The 20,636-nt window shown below is 49.3% G+C and overlaps 5 protein-coding genes across 5 annotated transcripts; 3 read left to right on the top strand and 2 right to left on the bottom strand.

Annotated features, from left to right (window-relative positions):
* Nucleotides 1-2,474: 2,474 nt before the first annotated feature.
* GGI43DRAFT_72493 (FAD-dependent oxidoreductase) lies at nucleotides 2,475-4,745 on the top strand. Its single transcript, XM_083210209.1, has 2 exons — nucleotides 2,475-2,870; nucleotides 2,976-4,745. Exons 1-2 carry the CDS (start codon nucleotides 2,602-2,604, stop codon nucleotides 4,414-4,416), a joined length of 1,710 nt encoding a protein of 569 aa, XP_083059864.1. The 5' UTR covers nucleotides 2,475-2,601; the 3' UTR covers nucleotides 4,417-4,745.
* An 831-nt stretch (nucleotides 4,746-5,576) lies between these two features.
* On the top strand, nucleotides 5,577-7,244 carry GGI43DRAFT_72475 (Aldo/keto reductase family-domain-containing protein). Its single transcript, XM_083210208.1, has one exon. It carries the CDS (start codon nucleotides 5,918-5,920, stop codon nucleotides 7,088-7,090), a length of 1,173 nt encoding a protein of 390 aa, XP_083059863.1. The 5' UTR covers nucleotides 5,577-5,917; the 3' UTR covers nucleotides 7,091-7,244.
* GGI43DRAFT_384583 (uncharacterized protein) lies at nucleotides 7,234-7,786 on the bottom strand (the record flags this gene model as incomplete). The annotated part of the gene is made up of 2 exons (XM_083203541.1): nucleotides 7,234-7,666; nucleotides 7,719-7,786. The coding sequence occupies 2 exons, from the start codon at nucleotides 7,784-7,786 to the stop codon at nucleotides 7,234-7,236; spliced, it is 501 nt and encodes a 166-aa protein (XP_083059862.1).
* Nucleotides 7,787-11,271: 3,485 nt separating this feature from the next.
* On the top strand, nucleotides 11,272-13,037 carry GGI43DRAFT_72326 (beta-lactamase family protein). The gene is made up of 2 exons (XM_083210206.1): nucleotides 11,272-11,912; nucleotides 11,993-13,037. The coding sequence occupies exons 1-2, from the start codon at nucleotides 11,477-11,479 to the stop codon at nucleotides 12,898-12,900; spliced, it is 1,344 nt and encodes a 447-aa protein (XP_083059861.1). The 5' UTR covers nucleotides 11,272-11,476; the 3' UTR covers nucleotides 12,901-13,037.
* A 1,205-nt stretch (nucleotides 13,038-14,242) lies between these two features.
* GGI43DRAFT_72274 (uncharacterized protein) lies at nucleotides 14,243-15,989 on the bottom strand. Its single transcript, XM_083210205.1, has 2 exons — nucleotides 15,449-15,989; nucleotides 14,243-15,379 (listed from the first exon to the last, which is right to left on the bottom strand). The coding sequence occupies exons 1-2, from the start codon at nucleotides 15,775-15,777 to the stop codon at nucleotides 14,389-14,391; spliced, it is 1,320 nt and encodes a 439-aa protein (XP_083059860.1). The 5' UTR covers nucleotides 15,778-15,989; the 3' UTR covers nucleotides 14,243-14,388.
* Nucleotides 15,990-20,636: the final 4,647 nt, after the last annotated feature.

Raw genomic sequence — 20,636 nt, 5'->3', positions numbered from 1 at the left:
GGGGTTTCATTGACTGCCGGCCCTAGAATAGAAAAGAGTGAGTGTGTCAGCCAATGCCGTACCCCATGTTATTGGCCCTTTTCCTGTTTTCTTCTCTCCAAATGCTATCAAATTGTCTTATAAGGGAAAGAGTTCCGCCAACCCTCGGTCCTGTTGCAGTATGTGCTACCTCTTACTGCTACTATTACTCGTGCCATCACAATGGTTGTCGGTCTAGATCGTATAAACAAGCTTCCTATCTTCTCTAGCTGATCCGTTTTGTGCTAGCTACCGTCACACTGGCACCAAAACGGAGACAACCGAACATCCTGTGGCTTCAATGCGAGACCAAGCATGGGACCGGTGTCTAGTCTTAACTCTCCATCACCTGTCATTCAGCTGCCTTCCTCCGCAGATTTCGAACAGTTAAGTGGAAATGAAAGGCCTCTAGCATTGACCGGTATTCATCCCGGCGTTACCAAACCAGCTCGAACCCCGACGCACTTTTTTTCCCTTTTCTCTCTCTTCGCCTGTTTCTCTCTCTCTTCGTCTGTTATTTTATTTTCCTTTTTTCCGCAACCTCTTGCCCGCTGCCCCTTGTGTCTTACCAATAATGGCAAATCGTTCTGGCATGTACAAGCCGACGACCCTTGAGAGGGTAGCATTCTACACGTAAGAGGTGCAGAAAACAAGTGGACGGCTGTAGGGGTCGCCTTGGCCAGCGGGCGGTCTACCCAGACGACGGAGATGACTTGACTTCACGTGAACCTAGGCCAGTACAGTACTGGTATGAGGGGCGATTACTGGCATGGTTGCATTCGGTTCTTTGACAAGGGTGGCATCCTATGGCGATGGCAGCTTTGGGAGTCGGAGCTGATGCCGCGGCCTCTTGGGTAAAGCGAATTTTGTGAGATCTGATCTGCAAGCCATGATGACAGTCTACCTGACGCATCACCTTGTCCAAGAAACAGAACTATTGCTTGCTCTAGACTCTTCAAGCATGAATATGATCTCTGCAACGGGCACTAATTCTTCCGTTTTACTAATCCTTTGCTCTTTAGTTCCATGCTATCGAACTTTGGCGCACGGAAGAAGGCCTCATGTGTCTCCAAGCCTCGGACAATGTCTTATTCTGTCCTTTGTCTCAGTCTTATGCCGCCTCACTCAGTCTACCTACTTCGCCAACGTAACGCCACCAAGCCGTCTTCCCCGTCTTCCCCGTACCCCTGGCCGCCCGGAAACTCCACTCTTTGAAGAGCCGGCAGCCACAGCGCGCGTTCTTTGCCGAGAAGAGACATGGTTTCAGAAATAGCAGGCTGCTAGCAGCAATTGGCAGCGGGAGCCTAATTACCATTCACTTATTGCTGTGTGAAACATCAATTAGACAAAAAGTACGAGCCGAGAGAAAGAGCACGTTTTGCAAAAGATGGCATGCATGAAAATCTCGCTAGGCACGAACATCCGAAGGGCAAATTGCACATCATTTACAAAGTAAGAAAGTGAAATGCAAAGGCCCTGTCTGTAGCGTCGTCGGCATGAATACGATGCAGAACAGCACCAAACCCTTCTGCGCGTCCCTGAAGCTTATCCCTGTCGGCATGCAGGAGAGCTGTCGATTTTTTTCCTCACAGCTTCAGCTAGCCACTAAAACACACAAATCTCTCAGTTACACCAGGGATCTCTGGCAGAGTTGCAGTATCCAGCAGCACTAGGCAAGCTTGTACAGTAGTGCTGGGGCTTTGCAGGCTTGCAACCCTTTCCAAAGCGACGGCGACGGAGGCACACAGAGGTTTCGAGATTGAGGTCCAGACTGCTACAGAACGCCGGAAAATTTTCTTCTTTTTATCTGTTGCCTGTTGTCGGCCGAATTGACTGCCGAATCATGGGGTACGAGGAGATATTTTACACGAATACCACCTCACCAGCACATACATATATGCCGGCACTGGCGCTCCCAGCAGCACCGGCACATCGTCTGGCACATGGAAGAATAGAACACATGTCGTAATAATGCACTACCGTTCGTGCTAATAAGAAGAAGTACATGGCCTCCAGATCCTTCTCCAGCTCGTTCATCCAACCCCTCTTCAGCTCTCTCTCTTCTCTGCTTCCGTACTCCAGCTATGAAGTTACCTTGTCTCGGCATTGGCCAATAACGTCTTCACCTACCAGGTTATTCGGGGTCACGTTCTCATACGTACGCCGAAAGAAGCGGTCTTGTTCTTCCCCCAGGCCGTTTTGAAAGAGGGGGCCATTTTTTAGCCCCGGCCGAGCACCGGAAAACATGCACGTTGCTGAGGAGCAGAGCACGTCTCTGCGGCCGCGGACTTGGCAAAACAAACAATTGGGGCTCTGAGGCCCGCGCATCGAGGTGGTTTGATTAAGCTGCTAGCATTAGATTCGCAACTATCGACTGATGATGTCGCCGGAAAAAGAAATAGACTGATTAAACCGGCACGCATAGTGCCGAGATAGGCAAACCGGAGACGCAAGATGGCAGGATTGTAAATCAAGCAAACGCTGGATATAAGTCCGCTGATCCGCGCATCCTCGCCACGTAATAGCTAGTTCACTCATCTTTGGTTTTCTCAGCTTTCTCTCCACCATCTTTCCACCCCAAAGATGCATCGTAGTCGCCTAGGATCTGCGTTGTTCGCCATTGCAGGCTTTGCAGGCCTTGCTCATGCTGCACCCGCAACATCGAGCTCGTCTTGCAAATGCTTTCCAGGCGATGCGTGCTGGCCCAGTACCAGCGACTGGGCTGCGTTCAACAAAACTGTTGATGGACGGTTGATTGCGACAGTTCCTCTGGGATCACCATGCCACGGTGATTCTTACAATGCGACGGAATGCCAGTTTCTGCAGGACAATTGGCTGTTTTCTCCAGTTCAGTAAGTAATAGAATGCATTTTGTAGCATCTTCAAGATATTTCCCCAGATAATGCACGTTCCATTCTTTGCCACCGATCTCGTCTGACATGGACTCTGCGCGTCAGCTACAACTCGTCCTCGTCGGTTATGGCGCCCCTGTTCGCCAATGCCAGCTGCGACCCCTTTCAGCCAGAGAACACTCCTTGCACGCTCGGCAACTATGTACGGTATGCGGTCAACGTGTCAACCGCAGCTCATGTCACTGCAACTCTCCAATTTGCTGCGAAGCGCAACATTCGCTTTGTCATTCGCAACACGGGACACGACTACAACGGCCGCTCAACCGGTGCAGGCGCTCTTTCTGTCTGGACTCACCACCTCAAGGATACCGAGATTTTGGATTGGGATGACCAATTTTATACCGGCAAGGCCCTCAAGGTGGGAGCCGGTATCCAGGGCTTTGAGGCTCTTGAGGCAGCACACGCTGGTAACTTGATTGTGGTGACTGGAGAATGCCCCAGCGTTGGTCTTGCTGGAGGTTACGTTCAAGGTGCCGGGCACTCAGCTCTTAGCACCATCTACGGCTTAGCAGCCGACAATGCCCTCTCGTACGATGTTGTGACTCCCAATGGAACGCTCGTGACCGCAACCCGTACCCAGAACAACGATCTTTACTGGGCGCTGAGCGGCGGCGGTGGCGGTAACTACGGCGTTGTCATTTCCGCGGTGTTCCGTGCTCATCCAGACGATGTCGTCGCAGGTGCCAAGTTCGCCATTGATACTACTTCGCTTGGTGATAGCGTGCTGTACTCAATTATCGATGCTTTCCACGCAGCACTGCCTGCCATTGTAGACTCGGGCGTGATGATCATCTACTTCTTTGGCCCAGGCTTCTTCCAAGTGCCCGCCATGACGGCGTACGGCAAGACCCAGGACGAAGTCGAGGCTATCCTGAAGCCCTTTATCACTGCGCTCGCCGCGCTCAACGTCACCTTGGCGCCCACTTACACGGAATTCCCCAGCTACTACGAACACTACCAGAACTACTGGGGCCCATTTCCCGCAGGAAACATTCAGGTCGGCACTGACTTGTTCGGAGGCCGATTGATTCCCCGGTCGGTGCTCCCGAGTTTCTCCCCGACGGCGCAGAAGCTAGTCGAGCTCGGCGTCACTTTCATCGGCGTGGGCCTCAACGTCTCAAACTTTGGCCTCGACAGCGCCAATGCCGTGCTGCCGCAGTGGCGCTCGTCCATCGTCGAGGCCTCGCTTACGCTGCCGTACAGCTTCCAGGTGCCTTTCCAGGACATGATTAACACCCAGGACACAATCACCAACGTTGTGCAGCCCGTCATCGAGGCCGCCACGCCCAATGCTGGTGCTTACATGAACGAGGCTGATTTCCAGCAGCCTGACTTCCAGGATGTCTTCTTCGGCGCCAACTACCCGACGCTGCTGAAGATTAAGCAAAAGTATGACCCCAACAGCTTGCTGTACGCGAGAGCGGGAGTGGGTAGCGAGGTCTGGACTGTGGCTGAGAACGGCCGAATGTGCAAAACTCAGTCATGATGTGATGACGATGTGACGGTATGGAGGAGATTGTGGTCGTAGCACTTTTTGATGTATGATGCGGTGATCTAAAGGATCCGGATGAGATGATGCAGTGGCATAGTGATTTTTAATAGCGCTGAACTTGGGAAAGAACAGATGCAGGAAGATAACCTGATCCCAATATAATAAAGATGACATCAAGGAAAATCAATAACTTACAGCCTGAGCCTCAACCCCATATTGTCTACCAATCTACGCATCTTGAACCTTGAACCTGGATATTCCCGTAGCGCCGATGCTGATAGATAAAAACGCTGCACACGGGCCCTATTATTAGCTTACCAAGATTACATCCAGCCACAAGATCTAGCGCAGGAGACGGACGCTTGTGTGATTAGTGGGCTGTAATGCACCATCTCGATCGGCACATGCCCACTTGTGCTGCTTGGTGATCAAGCAGATTGACTGCAGCAGTGCGGGATGCTACAGCGGAGTATTTTTTTCTGACTCACTGCAACTGCAGAAAATACCAGAGGAGCTGCTTGTTATGCATCGTCTGCAGCGCCAGTGCTTGAATCGGGATAATACATTGTAACTTACAGGATTCGCATGCATCTCCATCTCGCGCTTCGGAGCACGGAGCACGAGCCTTGGGGATTTATTAAACGACGGATGCATGCAGTGCGGTAATTTTCCATTTTCAGCCTCAGAACTACGCGAGGGTTGACGCCTGCAAGCTTCATGTCGCCGGACCCTCTCGGTGTCCAATCGCGTACCGTGCAGTTCTTCGTATTGCTACAAACAGCATCTCTGTAAACAACCTCGCATTTCCGTAAAATACGATTTGTTATCCGTAATACAAATGTTAATAATATCCGAGGCTGAAATCCGGCTTGGTGGAGTTAAAAGACGACGGGCCTTTTCTCTCTCTCTGTATTTAAGCTCGCATATTAGACGACGGAAGTTTACACGGCGACATGGTATTACTCCGAGGAGAATCTATACCGTTCTCATAATCACTGCGCGCGCTCTCTGCCAGGCATATCAAAGCATTACGAGCCCAGAATTCTAAAATGGGCAGCTCTAGAGGGGAAATCGAGTCGAGTCAGCCCCTTTCTGACGACCTGACCGTGAATTCTGCAAATCCTCCAAAAGTCGGCATACGGAGCAACGTGGGATAAGGCTTTGCGCCACTTGTAACACATGTATACGTAGTGTTAGGATTAACGGCCATCGACTAGTTGCGCTACATGCACTACTTGGACTGTCAATTCAGGGTCTTAGCTCTATCAGGCTATTCTTGGGACGGCCAAACTAAAAGAAAGAGAAAAAAAAAAAGGTTCCGGTTTCTCCGCTACTGTTCCGAGCATAGTTCCAGCCCGCCGTTATCTAGTTTTAGTTTACACGATATCGAGCAGCCATTAAATACTTCAATATTCCTCTTCACCCACTCCACAATGCCTCTCTCTGCTGCTCTGCCATAACAACTTCGGCTGTTTAAGCCGTTATCACAGTCGCCATGGGATCCTCTCGAATGCCGCTGTCTCAGGTGCTGCCGCCCCTCATCCTGGGCACGGCCACCTTCAACCACCAATATCACCCAGATCCCTCGCGCATGCCCTACGTCGACATTGTCCGAAGAGCTCTCGAGCATGGGATCAATGCTTTCGACACATCGCCCTACTACGGCCCTTCTGAGATTCTGCTGGGCCAGGCTTTGCGACTCCTGACGCCACCCCCACCACGAGAAGGATATTTCCTTGTGACAAAGGCCGGCCGAATTAAGTCCGACGAGTTCGATTACTCTCCAGCTTGGGTGCGCTACAGCGTCTGCCGCAGCTTGGAGCGTCTGGGTACGCGATACTTGGACCTGGTTTATATGCACGACGTCGAATTCGTGTCTGCCGCCGAGGTTCTCCAGGCTGTCAAGGAATTGCGCCGACTGCGCGACCAGGGCTTGATTCGCTATGTTGGTATAAGCGGATACCCTGTCGAGACCCTCGCCTCTTTGGCCGAGATGATATTGAGAGAAACCGGCGAACCTCTGGACGCTATTCTCTCCTATGGCAACTTTTGCCTGCAAAACACTCAGCTCGGACGATCCGATGTCCTGCAACGATTCCAAGCAGCCAGAGTCGAGTGTCTGCTAAACGCCAGTATGCTCAACATGGGCTTGCTGACAACCCGAGGCGTTGATAATGGCCCAATGGTGTCTTGGCACCCTTCGCCGCCAGAGCTGCGAAAGGCCTGCACCAAGCTATCACAAATTGCAAAGGACAATGGCGAGCATCTCGAGGGAGTGGCCATCCGGTGGGCTCTGGAACAATGGGCCCGCGCCGGAAAAGACTTTGGCACAAAGGCCTACGTCGGGGCTGGTCCTCGCATTGGCGCAAGTGTCATGGGAGTGACGGCCATTGAAGAGCTTGACGAGACCTGGGATCTATGGAGAAGCGTTATCGGACCGGTGATTGGCGCCAAGGACAATGTCGCAGCGCAGAGGAGTGACAAGATTTTGAAGCTTGTCGAGAACAAGATGTGGCCTAGCTTGGGGGCATGGAAGGACCATGCCTGGGAGAGTGGTGGTGAGACGTTTGTTAATACCCGAGTGAATCCTGGAGAGATTCCCAATGACGAGGTGGCGGAGAGATGGGGGCTGGTTCCTTCAGCGGCAGCTGTAGTTTCCAAGTTATAACGTGTAACGCCTAATAGTATATAGACTAGCATAACTTTTCTTTTCTTCCATCTCATTTCGTTTCTCGGATAAATTCCTAAAGTATATACTACCGCAATACATCAACTGACTGTCGTCCTTGCAGTTCAAATCTGTCAAGGTTTTTACACCTGCCCATAAATGTCTCCTTGGTAGACCACTGCGTTCCCCTTTACAATTGTTACTCCAAACTTGTGATTTACCCTGACCGCCGGGGCCTGGCCAACGAAGCCACTGGCAATGCGGTCACCTTGCTCTACTTTGGCATTGTCATGCACTTCTGTCCGCTCCCAGGTATGCCCAGCGATCCTGGATCCGATAACTTCTTGTGCTGTCTGCCCCAATGAGCTATCAGTATTGGGAACGTCACGAAGTAGTTCCATGGCTAGTTCCTGTTTGCCATCCCCAACTTCCTCTCTTTTGACGTGGTATAACTTTCGTTGAGAGTCGGTGATTTGAGGCACCAATTTCTCCAAGAGACCGATATTTCTGGTAATGTCTTCGAGGAGCGTATCATAAGACCCCTCCTTGGCTTCTTCTCCAGCCCTTTGGTATCCTCTAATATATTGCCAAGGAGTCGCCCGGCGACTTCGGCCGTATCTGCATCAACGTTGAAACTCGACGCTCTCTTGTTTGCGGATCCGGCAGAGCGCCACTGGAGATTCCCCATCTGGTCATTTGTAGCCTCAGTGCTTCTAATCGAGCCTGAGACTTATCCAAATCTTTGTCAGATCGCCGATTAGACTCTACATATTCACGGCAACAGAAAAATGGTTCTCTAAAAGGCACGAATGGATTTTACATGAGATTGAAAACCATTGGAAGTATTATGTCTGCCCATACTCATGCAGCGAGACTTTTCAATCTCGATCCAAGTGCACAGAACACGTTCACAAAAGCCACCCCAATGCCACGCCAGCACATCAACTTGAGGCTGTGATCAATCTTAGTTCAAGGCCAATTCATGCGGAAAATGGGATGACTTGTCCCATTTGCCAGGAGACCCTTGACTTGGTAAAAAATTATCAGTGTCACGTCGGGAGACATCAAGAGCAGCTTGCAATATTTGCTCTTCCCTCCACACAATCCCAGGATAATGAGGATGATATGGATGATGATGAGAGCAATCTAAGTGAGAATGAGAGCGATATGGACTCTGACAGTAGTGGTACTGCCGAGGGCGAGGTGCGGGTCCGAGTTACTGGTGAAAACCTAACCGAAGCAGAGCGAGATGTTGGATCCTCTCAGCCAGAGTCAAGGCCAAAAGAAGATCCTGATTTTGACATGAGCCCTGCTGAGATCGAGCCCAGTTCCGGGACAGGAAAGGGAAGAGGTCGAGCCGAATCCCGCCCAGTGGCCGCAGAATTTTGGCCAGCCCCTCGCCCGCTCTCCGACCCTCATCGTTTGCCGGAACAGTTCGAACCTCCATTAGTTGTGCCACGGCCGCAATTTACGGATCCACAGACCGACTCGGATGAAGAAGAAGGAAAAAAAAGAAAGACATGTATATATATCCGATACCAATCCAGGCAATATAACGATTGATGGTGGCGATGAGGAACACCAGAATGGCGACAATGGAGGAATGAATCGCAATAATCTTAATAAAAATTTACGGTTCCACGTTCCGTACACCGAAGATATTGATGGAGATCTAGAGAGCAATGTCGAGACTGTCGCCACGAACGAGAGGAACAACGAGTCGGGAAGAGACGCAGAGAAAAGGCACCCGAAACGGAAGAGCAAATGCGACGCCGCCGCGAACGAGATGAACGACGAATAGAGAAGGAACGCGAAGACCGTATCCGCCTCCGTATTGCCAAGGCCCATGCCGAGATCAGCAAAAAACCACCTGTACCGATGCCTGCAGCACCTTTGCGAGCTGCATCCTTTAAGGGCGAAAGAACGTCTAGTAACACGTCTAGATGAGAGAGTGCCGGGAGTAGCTACAATCCACAGGATCGCGACCACGATATTCATTCTACCGATGACCCGAAAGATGACTCTAGCAATGACTCTATATTTTAAGATGAATCTAATGAATGTGGCGGAACTAGTCAAAAATCTATTTAGTCTAAGGAGCGAGAACATTAGCACCAATCGAAGCAAAAAGCGTCCTCGTTCCACCAACACCGGAGGCAGAGTCTTTGCCCCGCCAGCTCTCTGGAGGAAATTATCTCTGCCAGTAGAGCTACGCTACATATCTACTGCACCTGACTTAACTAGCGAGTTATTGGAACAAGATGATGGACTTGCCCTCAATGTTACTAGACAAATTGAGAGGGATGGAGTACATCTAGCTTGCTTCTCAGACGGTTAGACGGGAACATGAACCAAACAAACATATCAGTAATTACTTTTATAAAGCCATTATTCAATGTGTTTAGCATAGGTATTAGCAGACAGTAAAAGAATTTATATCTTAGCAGATCAGGTTAATAACAGAAATTAAAGCTAGAGAGAGCTTCATGCAGAAATTTTTATATTTTGATATACTTATTAGAAGAAATTAGAGCCTGATATCAAAATCTATGTACTAATTGAGCTCTTGGCCACGCTCTACTATATCTTCTACACTCATCTGCTTCTCCCTTTTCTTACCTGTCAGCCAATTTTTGTTCGCTTTTGCGCCGATCTCCTTGGCACTGAATATTATTTGCTTAAGAAGGGCTGTACTCTGTTGAACCCATGTCTTTCTCTGATTATTTGTCACGACAAGCATCCCAGTATTGAAGATGTCAAGAAAACCAACAAGAGGATGCCACCAAGAGAGCTTTCGGTTGCGTTTCCATGTCTTGGAATATACTACGAAAGTAAATTACAATCCCATTGTAGCTATAAGCCATATTGGTCACGACATTACCTGTCGATCGCTCTGCCGATTCGTGAAACTAAAAGGGTCATCAATGGATGGACCTGGAACAACGTAACTAATTTTCATATTAGACCAACCATCTTCCCAGCCGTTTTCCTTGTCCCATGTCTTTGGCCACCCTTTTATATCATGGTTACGGATGATTTCACGCCTGAGTTCTTCGGCGTCCCGTAATAGACGATCATCCCAAGGCGATGAATATTTCTCACGTCGGAACGCCAATTAGTGCCGGTGATCCAGTCACAAAACACTTCATAGGCTTTCAAAAGATTCGAATTTTCGACGTACTTGATGGGATTATTCCATCTATCGTAATAACCACTCTCAGTCCTCGAAGAACGACGATTCCATCTTTTCGCAGGATTGCTGTCTGTGTGCTCCACGGAAAAAAAACTTTCCCCATGGCACCAAGGCATTGAAGAACTCCTCTCCAATTGAATTAACCTTGTTCTTTTTGAGACCCTTGGACTGTTGCTCAGAGGTAACCCAAGTATTACTGGAAGTTATCTATAAATCTTCTGCGACTTGATTGATACTATGGTTTGGGTTATCTTTATTGAGTAGCAGGGTTAAGATGCGCTGCTGACTGTCTTCGATTTTTTTTAACATTTTCCAGTATTTCGGATATATTATAATTTTTAGTGTCTTGAGACGACTCCACGTACTCTGATGTTGGTTTAGCATGTCCGTGGCTAGAGGGATCTGTCGATATACTCTCCATTTAAAGTTTCAGTGGTAGTATTCAAATTGCTGACTTTTGTAGTTGAATAATTGCTAAGAATATTGTTGAAATAGAGCTTTAAAAATTGAACTAATTCGGCCAGATATATATATAAAGAATGTAAAGAATATTGGGCATAAATAGTTAGGTAGCCGTGATTGCAGCCCAACCATGATAGCAGAGAAGACAAAACTTTTATGGTTGTGATTGGACCACGTTACGCAGCATTGATGCCTTCAGATACTTAGCGACGAAAAGATAATACATTTCTCAGCTGCATGTAAGAGGCTACATTTTCCTACGTAGCTAGCCTTCAAATTGAAGAGTTCAATTGGATTCAATTATACTGACTATATGACTTAGATCTCAGCCTGGCGCCGTAAATGAAGGTGCAAGGCTAAATATAATATACCTATGTTACATTTACAATGCAGCCAAAGTAATCACCAATTTAAATAAGTACTTTTGCAGCACAACCGCGGTCTTTTTCTCAATCGCGAATTCCTAGTATAAAAACATTGTTAATATTAAGCGATTGATCTTCACCTATAGGTGCTAGGAAAATCTATGATTAGAAAATTGCTCTAAGACCTGGAGATGGGCTTTTGGTTGGCCATTAAAACGATGGGTGATCTCGGTTCAAGGTAATTATGTAATACCAGTAGCTCAGACAACTGCACCCGAGGCTTTCCATTTTCGGCTGGAGCTCTTGCATCCATCCCACTCTCTTCCGGCTTTTCGCGAATTCGGATCTTCTCCTCTCTTCCACCACATGGCGGGAGGTCGCAAGTCCAAGGTCGCGGCTCCAGCTCGCCCTCAGAACACGCTCATCCTCGACAATGGCGCCTGGACGCTGAAGGCCGGCCTCGTTTGCGGCGGCTCCATTCCCGAACCTCGCGTGATCCCAAACTGCATCGCGCGCGATCGCTCAAAGAAGATTTACGTTGCGTCCGAGCTCGACAAATGCCGCGACTTTAGCGAGATCCAGTTCCGGAGGCCGGTAGAGAAGGGGTATTTGGTCAACTGGGAGGCGCAGAAGGAGATTTGGGACCAGGAGCTCTTTGGCGATAAGGCACAGTTCAAATGCGACCCGAGCGAGACCAGGCTGATGCTCACGGAGCAGCCGAATGCGCTGCCCGTGCTGCAGACGAACTGCGATCAGATTGTCTTTGAGGAATATGGCTTCTCGAGCTACTACAGAGGGATCGGTATGTCTTTGCAGAGCACCCTAACTGGCATGGGTGGGAGAGAAATCTACGATGAAATGCTAACTCGCATACGCCACTAGGATCGACATTCAATGCGTATCACGACCTGCAGAGCCTCTTCCGCACACCAAAAGACGCCCTTACGGCTGCCAACACACCAGCTGAGATCATGCTGGTTGTCGATTCTGGTTTTTCGCATACAACAATAACTCCCCTCCTCAGCGGACGACCCCTCCACTCGGCCATCAGGAGAATCGACATTGGCGGCAAGTTTCTTACAAACTACATGGCCCGCCTCATTTCCCTGCGCCATTTCGACATGCGTAATGACTTGTACATTGTTAACGAGATGAAGGAAGCATCGTGCTATGTCTCCGCCGACTTCAAGGGAGACCTTGAACGCACATGGAAAGGAACCAGAGGAGAGAAGCGCGAGGATTACGTATCAGGCGCTGGTATCGTCAAAGACTACGTTCTGCCTGATTTTCATACCAGGCATAAGGGCATACTCCGTGAATACGATCCCGCCCAGCATGTCAAATCCAAAAAGCTCGCTGCAACGGGCCACTCAGAAGAAGACGTTTTGACTCTACGAAACGAACGATTCACCGTCCCAGAACTCATTTTCCGCCCGTCAGATGTAGGTATGCGACAGCCTGGTCTCGCAGACGCCATTCAGCAATGTCTCCACGAGTTGCCCATTGGTCTCTGGCCAGGCCTCCTCGCTAACATTGTTGTGGTTGGAGGTAGCTCCCTGTTTGATGGGTTTATTCAGCGGCTACAGAAGGAGCTCGTACAGCTTGTCCCCGACGACTGCATCGTCCGTGTTGCACGCCCTGCAGACCCCATCACCAACACATGGTACGGAGCAGCCAACATGGCAAATCATCTAAATATAGAGAAAGTGGTCGTCACGAAGCAAGAGTACGAAGAGAACGGCAGTGCATGGATAGCCCGTAAATTTTCAACAGGTCTCTTAACTCCCTGAAGAAGGGCAGAGTCTTGGACGTTTCATTGACACCCCGCGGCGTTTCTGTTGCCTAGTGTTTAAGTTTCTGAGCCGCCCAAATATGAAATGAGGCGGCCTGGGCGCGGTAAAGACCGATACGATTACTTACCATAATTGGATAATTATGCGGATGTGTTTAGAAACGCCAAGAGAAGAGAAAGCAGAATAAGTTGGCATAATTGGCTGTTACATATAACATGACCTTGCCACGACGGTCACGATTTCCCCACATCTTGGCACTCAATATTGGAGGATGTTTATACGCCGCAGCGAGCTTTCGGTTGAAACCAATGCAGGGAAATTTCGCCAAGCAGACAAAGTCTCAGTCTCTCGGGGAACGTTGAACTGCTACATGTCGAGCAAGATGCCTAGATTACGCCGAGACGCCCGTAATGTCATCCATGCAGTCGCACTGCAGCAAAAACAAAACACCAACTACTGCAACACGAAGAGAAAGTTTGCGGGGAGAGGCAACAGTCATTTGTTTAATTTGATGTCAGAGCCTAGGCTAAGTATACTCAAAGAACAAGCCATCCAGTCAGATCTCATCTGGCCAATCTCCCATCAAACTATTTATGCGGGGTATCAAATACGTCTATCGCACTTAACCCAATAAAAAGATTCGATACGGCTCGTGCTTGGTTTTCGGTATGCTTCGGTATTTCGGCATTCCTCTAGTTTATATGCATCGCGCTTATCACTGGGGGCCACAGAGCTAGATTGAGTGTGGATGAAGGTGGCTTGTATGCAAAGTTGAAAGGAGATTCGCTCGTCATACTCCATACGCCGTCATGAGTTGGGAGTCTTTTGCCCAAATTGTTAAAGAGGGAGAGTTTCCATTGAATTCGTAGGGAAAAATAGAAGAAAAAAAGGGAGTCTGTCTCGATCAAAGACGACCTAGGCCTCGACCTCGAGACACACACCCTACATCAATAGTTAGCACTTACACTCTAGCTTAGAATTCAAGTCAAAGAGGGGTGAGCATTACAATCGCACTATCATCTGATGTGTTAGCATTCCGTGAATACGTTTACTATTTTGGCGTGATACTTACGTGGCTCATTGAGCATCCTTCGTTGTGTGTTGTACAATATCCGGCGCAGCATTTCTTGCACACTCGCTGGGTACGATAAATGCAATCATCGCACTATGTTTTAACATTCATATTAGTTCTCTGGTATGGTAAAAGTCATGGACAAAGTAGGGTAGTACTTACGTTGTTGCCGCATTCCCAGCAGCTCTTAGACACTCGTGGCTACGCAATAAACTGTTAGCAGAATGCTCTCTTAGAATAAATGTACTGTAATGATGCCTTCTTCTCATCTGCAGCCGCAGCTGCAGCATCCGAGAAGGTTAGGGTAGGAACAAACGCTGCGTACAAATTCGAGAGGTCTGTTTTCGGGACTGGCCTGATCGGCTGGTCCAATCCATCCCGGCTCGTCATGTCGCAGGCTTTATTTTTTTTCTTCAAGGGCCATGTGCCTCCTCCTCCTGGGCTCGAGTGAGTGTACATGGGTGACATAGACCGTTTCGTACCTTGACTTTCATGGTCGGAACCTCGAGATCCAAATCGCCAAAGTCATTGATCGTATCGTCGTCAACGATGGCGATTTGTGTTGCATAATGTCCTGAACTCTGGCCGGGAAACTCATAACATGATTCACACCACCATTTATTGCAGCCTGTGCAGTACCGCTCACGGATGCAGTCCAAACATCTAGGTACGAATGAAGTGTCTGAGTCTTTGGGAGTGGTTGCAGCCCGAAAAGATGAAGAGAGAAGAGGCAGCGGAGCCAACAGCGGCAAGCTGGCGTCTGGGCTAATACCGTTGGGATAAGTGAAACCTTCGGGGGCTTTGTGGCAGTTTTCACAGCCCGACAGAGCATATGTAGCCACAGCGGGAGCGCTGTCAGCGTCGGATCCGCCCTTATAGATTGGCGAATTGCGATGGCGCGGGCCTTGGCAAAGCACGGCATCGAAAGCAATGATGCCCTTACAGGCGAGCATACAATTGGCCCACTCCTGATTGACAGGTCGAGGGATGATGCGGCCCTTCTTGTGCCACCAAGCATCTCCCTCCTGCTTCAAAGAAGATGCCAGAGCAGTTTGGCTCTTCTTATTCCACTCCGTGCTGATAGACGATGCGGACGGGCCGGATGGCTTCGCAGCAGCCAAAACATCTCTTGAACCAAAGACGTAGAGCGCTTTGAGCTTGGGAACGCCTGCTCGTCGAGTTGGGCGACAAGCATACTGCAGTGCCTGGCGAAGCTTGGCCTGGTTCAGGTTCTTGACATCCCGGATAGATAAGACGCGGACATTGAAGGCCGCATCATTGATAATTTCATGGCAGAGCTCCGAAGTCACGGAGAGTCCATCAAGAACTAGTGTCTGGACATTTTCCAGAATGTGTTGTCGTTTAAGGGTGGACAAGATGCCCCTCAGCGGACCAGAGTAAAAGCTGCGATAAGAGTGAGCTTAGGATCGTATGACAGTGGGAACGATGCAGGGGTTTTGCTATTTCACTCACTCATCTTCAGTAACGTTTTCATCTAGTTGGACATTGCGCCAGACTTCGCCTCCCTGATCGATCTTGTCAATCTCAAACTTGAGAGCCTTGATGTGAGTAAGATCAAGATGGCGAAACACTCCCGGTGTGCTAAAGAGGAGGGCTCGGAAAGCTCGGTTCGTAGCAGCTAGGCTTAGGATGCTCGAGATGGACAGATAGGGAATTACGTGGCTTAGGACGAGGGAGTTGTGGATGGTGTCATAGAGGGAAGTGGTTGGTTCCTCTGTCACCGTTGAAGCCAGTAGTTGGAGCTCTTCGCGCGTTGGGTCGTTGAAGGTAGCTAAGCTCATGTCAGGCTACCAGACCTCGCAGCACAAGAGACTTCGCGGGCGATAGAAGAACGTCGCAGGCGAGGTAGAAAAAGTATATGTGAGCTCGTAATGGCTAAATTAAACCAGAACGAGGAAATATAGATGAAGAATAGAATATAGCTTCCTGAGGATGCAGATAATAAGGTGGGGGTGAGTTTTGGGGATCGCCTTCCGTGTACTTCAAGTAGCAGTACAATAGGTGGCAGCTGTAATAGCTTTCAGACACAGTGGGATCTAGAACTTAGCGATCAACGCCTTATTTCTAGAAAGCATGTAAATCAATGGATTAGAGAATGATGAAGGATGTCGAGAATGAGCACAGCATGAGGGTTGGGAGCTGTGATATAGGTAGGTAGCAGACAGCAGTCTGTAATACGATTGGCGGATTACCCGAAATGGATGCCCTACCTAAAGCTACAAGTAATAACTATTACTACCTCCTCACCTTGCTGAGATGGCGCCTGTACGCTGCGGGCACACGTGTTATACGCCGGTACAACCTTGTTTATAAGCAGTAAGACAGCTCTCAGATTACACGTCGCTGAGAACCAGAGCCGCCAGTCAGAGCAGAGCGGGCTACTTACTCGTGCGTTGCTGGCGCGCATAGAGCAAGACGTGGCCGAAGCTTGCTGTATGGAACCGTCCGAACGGGACGTGAAAGGGCTGCTCCTACTACCACATAGAGTATAGGCGCTAGCTTGGCTAAGACAGGGCCATCTTGGACTAAAACAGCACTTTCTCCTTATCAGGCTATGGTGGCCAATCCAGATGCAACGGAAGATTGGGGGCGCCGAATGGCCAGATGGGGGGTCTATTTCTGGCGGGTAGCTCGTGCGCTGAACTCCGAAATTTTCCAGCAGCGCCAGCGGCGGCTGGATAGCTCATAGTGTATGGTTCGATGCGGTGATGGTTGTTGCAACGGGCCATCTCGACTAGACCAGGCGAGGCCAGGTGAGCCGAAGGGGAGAAGCGCCGAGCACCGAAGCAGCCTCCACCAAACCAGACCCTTCCTACGGATATGGATCATCCGCTGAGATGGAGGGCTTGTTTGTGGCGAATGGGCGACCAAGACGTAATGCGTTTATGTAGCACGTCTGGCCGGTATGTAACGTCCCTAGAGATTCGTCATTTCCGGTGGCATAATCTGGTCGGATATCTAGGGGACGAGTCAGGGCGGGCAATGATTAGCAGCACCTTGGAGGTTGGTTCGCAACTCTCATCGTCCCCAACAGCTGTCACCCCAATATCTGAAAGCCTTCCTCCCTTTTCATGCAGGATCATCGCTGAGGCGGCCGCAGGCTGGATCTGGCAACACGGAGTGCGGGGGGACCACCACCTCAGATAGAGACAGACAAGCGAAGGGCGTTTATTCATTGCATTGTTGATTCACTCCAACTCCAAACTCCCATACTCTGTAACATGGACTCGAGTACACAAGTCCTTCGTAGTTGACAGCTATTGATCTGCCCACCTACTGATATCATAGAATGTTGCTGCCTTGACTATGGGCTATCTCATTCGAGAAGTTTTTTTTAGGCGCCCCCTCTTGACGCCTCTTTCGTTTCATTCAGGGTCTTGAGGTGCCGGAAGTGCGGAGCCCTGCCGTTCACCGTCCGGACTGATGAGCAAGATCACTCGGCGTGGGGGAGAGTTGGCTGAATACGTTAGTAGTGCTATTTGCGGGGCATCGTCGCCCTTCTGTGACATAGTAACTATCTCGTGTTTTTCTCCTCTCTGTTTTCTAATCACATTTACCTGGTTGCACCTGTGGATGTATTATTTGGAGTTGTCTGTACCTTTTATATCGATATCAACTCCTAATTTGATCGCTATCCAGATAGTATGCCCATGATGGGTATAAATTCGCATCAATGAAGAATCGCAGACGACTCACGTGATATAGCACGTGCATCCTATCTTATCGCTAGCCACTAAGATTCTCCCTGCATCTGTGCTACGCCATGGAAATTGGCGGAATGCTGACTTATCGCTATTGCCCCTCTAGGCGTTTCTGGCCGCGTCTTCAGCTGTCGCCTCGTGATGGCGTACAAGTAATCTGGTTTTTGATTTTAAATCTTTAGAATCGCGATAGCTATGAATCGGAAGCTATTTGTATCAACCAACTTCTGTGCAATTCTGTAGCTCTTTGCCCTCGTCTTTCTCCTACAATCCACCTACTATACCTTGCTGCATAGCGAAAAAGCTGCCTTTGGGCGCTGTATAAGACCGAATAGGCAGCGCCATGGACGAGCCAATCTCTCTCCGGTGGTCAGACACGTTTGCCATCCTCCCTCATTCCGATCCGATCTGCAGCAAACTCCCGGGGGACAAGATCATTCTCCCTCCATCTGCCCTTCAACAACTGCTCTCAGCTGCGTCTTCTCGGGCAGCTACGTCTGGCAGCAACGGTTACTTCGGCTCCAGCCACTTTAGCACTCCAGTATACGGACAGGAATCTCAACAACTTCCTAACCCTTTAATATTCCGACTCGTCAATCCGAAAAATCATAATGTGGTGTATGCTGGAATCAGAGAATTTTCTGCTCCTGAGGGGACTATGGGCTTGAGTTCATTGCTCCTCGAAGCTCTTGCCATTGGACCTGATGATTACGTATCGTTGAGCTCTGATAATGCTGAGACTGAAGATGCTGAGGATTCCATAAACCAAAATGCCGTTCTCAAAGGCAGTCGGATAACTGTACATGCAGAACAGCTTCAAAAAGGAACGTATGTGCGACTACGACCTCTCGAAGCTGGATATAATCCAGACGATTGGAAGCCATTATTAGAACGCCAGCTCCGGCAAAACTTTACAACATTGACAAAGAACACGGTTATTCCTGTTCAGGGGTCACATGGAGAAAGCTTCAAGCTGCTCGTGGATAAGTTTGCGCCTGATGGTGACGGTGTCTGTGTAATTGATACAGATCTGGAGGTTGATATTGAGGCTCTGAATGAAGAGCAAGCCAGAGAGACAATGCGCCAAATCATGGCACAGGGACAATCAGGCTCTTCTGGCAGCTCCAAGGGTGGCGAATTAGATATCTGGAAAGATGCTGAAGGCCGAGTGGTACCTGGTGAATATGTCGACTATACGCTTCCGTCTTGGGACCGATCACAAAATTTAGTCGTCACTCTAAGTGGAATATCTGATGCGGACAGCATAGATCTTTTCATCACCCCAAAATCGCGCCAACAGAGAGCATTGCCTCGGGAAGCTGTCCATGTCTTTGGAGATTTTTCGCCTGCTCAGTACGGCGTCAAATCTATTACGATATCGCCAACGAATATCGAGCTCGAGGATGCAGAGAGTCTACTCATATCTGTTCATGGTTATCAAGATCCTGATTCAGACGTCAAGGAGACAACGCCAGTTGCTTACACAATTCGAGCAAAGGTTGCTCCTTTGGAGGGAACGGCAAGCGAGGCACCTATGGAACTTGACAAGGAAGAACATTCCGCAGATGAAGAGCAATGTACGAATTGTTTACAATGGGTCCCGAAGCGAACCATGGTTCTACACCAGAATTTCTGTTTGAGGAACAATATCCTCTGCCCCATCTGCAAGTCGGTATTCAAAAAGGGCTCGCCCGAGTATGAGGCCCATTGGCACTGCGATCATGATGAGGCTCATGGAGATTCGCCTCTAAGCAAAGCCAAGCACGACAGACTATTTCACACAGATTACAACTGCCCATCCTGTGAATTTTCGACCAACTCGCTCTCGGATCTAGCACGTCACCGCACAACCGTGTGCCCCGGCAAGATTATTCTCTGCCGGTTTTGCCATCTCGAAGTTCCTCAAGAAGGGGACCCCTTTAATCCGTCACCCGAGGTTGTACTTTCAGGAATGACAGCCCATGAATTGGCAGACGGGGCTCGTACCACAGAGTGCCATCTATGTGATAAAATCATTCGCCTGCGAGACATGGAAACTCACCTGAAGCATCACGAGCTTGACAAGGCGGTCCGATCGAAGCCCATTGTCTGTCGAAATGTCAATTGTGGTCGAACACTGTACGGCGTTGGGCAAAGGGGCCAGATTGGCACTCCAAGCTCGCCCGTTAGGGGCCCAGCAAACGACATTGGTCTCTGCTCAATATGCTTCGGACCTCTGTATGTCAGCATGCATGATCCGGAAGGAAAGTCTCTACGACGAAGAATAGAGAGGCGATATCTCAGCCAGCTGATTACGGGATGTGGAAAGTCGCACTGCACCAACGAATGGTGCAAAACTGGGCGAGTGAATTCTGGACTTGAACCCAAACGATCATCTGCCGCAGCAGTGCTCCCTATCGTTAAGCCGCTTCTGCCTGGGGCACTCAATCCGTCGGAACCAGCATATCTCTGTGTTGACGAAACAAGCCAGACCAGCCGCAAACTAGCAGAGCTTGTGGCTGCTGAAAAGGCTTGGGATCTGGAATGGTGCGTTGCCGCTGCTGAAGGCGAAAGAGCAGACGTTGATAAGATGAGAGATTGGCTGCAATCGTGGGCCCCGAGAAGATAACTCGGCAGTGGAATGATGAAATGATGAACGGTTGTTGCATGGGATTGCCTTGCATTGCATTGTATTGCGTTGGCCAGAGATAGATACCCGAGGATGCTGGAACTCTACACTTGAGACGAAGAATCAAACAGTTACCTAATTAACAGCATATATAGACTCGCCATAGACTTATAGCATTTTCTTTTTACTTCTTCTAATAAAGTCTTTAACAATTGCTTCTACATATATCTGCTACTAGTATGAATCTGAAACTAACCTCGACTAATCTCTAGACCGGCTAAATGTTTCCACGGCCGGGTCGGAAGCTAGGGACACTATTCACATGCGTGCC

The sequence above is a fragment of the Trichoderma evansii genome (genome assembly GCF_050947405.1).
Source record: "Trichoderma evansii strain SZMC 28006 chromosome Unknown GGI43scaffold_12, whole genome shotgun sequence".
In the NCBI taxonomy this organism is placed as follows: domain Eukaryota; kingdom Fungi; phylum Ascomycota; class Sordariomycetes; order Hypocreales; family Hypocreaceae; genus Trichoderma; species Trichoderma evansii.
Note: the sequence above shows the minus strand (reverse complement) of the source record. Positions and strands in the feature narration are given on the sequence as shown.

Coding starts and splice junctions, on each gene's coding strand:
- GGI43DRAFT_72475 (XM_083210208.1), top strand. CDS start 5,918: ATGGGATCCTCTCGAATGCCGCTGTCTCAGGTGCTGCCGCCCCTCATC.
- GGI43DRAFT_72493 (XM_083210209.1), top strand. CDS start 2,602: ATGCATCGTAGTCGCCTAGGATCTGCGTTGTTCGCCATTGCAGGCTTT. Junction 2,871..2,975: donor TGGCTGTTTTCTCCAGTTCA/GTAAGTAATAGA, acceptor TCTGCGCGTCAG/CTACAACTCGTCCTCGTCGG.
- GGI43DRAFT_72326 (XM_083210206.1), top strand. CDS start 11,477: ATGGCGGGAGGTCGCAAGTCCAAGGTCGCGGCTCCAGCTCGCCCTCAG. Junction 11,913..11,992: donor GAGCTACTACAGAGGGATCG/GTATGTCTTTGC, acceptor ATACGCCACTAG/GATCGACATTCAATGCGTAT.
- GGI43DRAFT_72274 (XM_083210205.1), bottom strand. CDS start 15,777: ATGAGCTTAGCTACCTTCAACGACCCAACGCGCGAAGAGCTCCAACTA. Junction 15,380..15,448: donor GAAAACGTTACTGAAGATGA/GTGAGTGAAATA, acceptor CTCTTATCGCAG/CTTTTACTCTGGTCCGCTGA.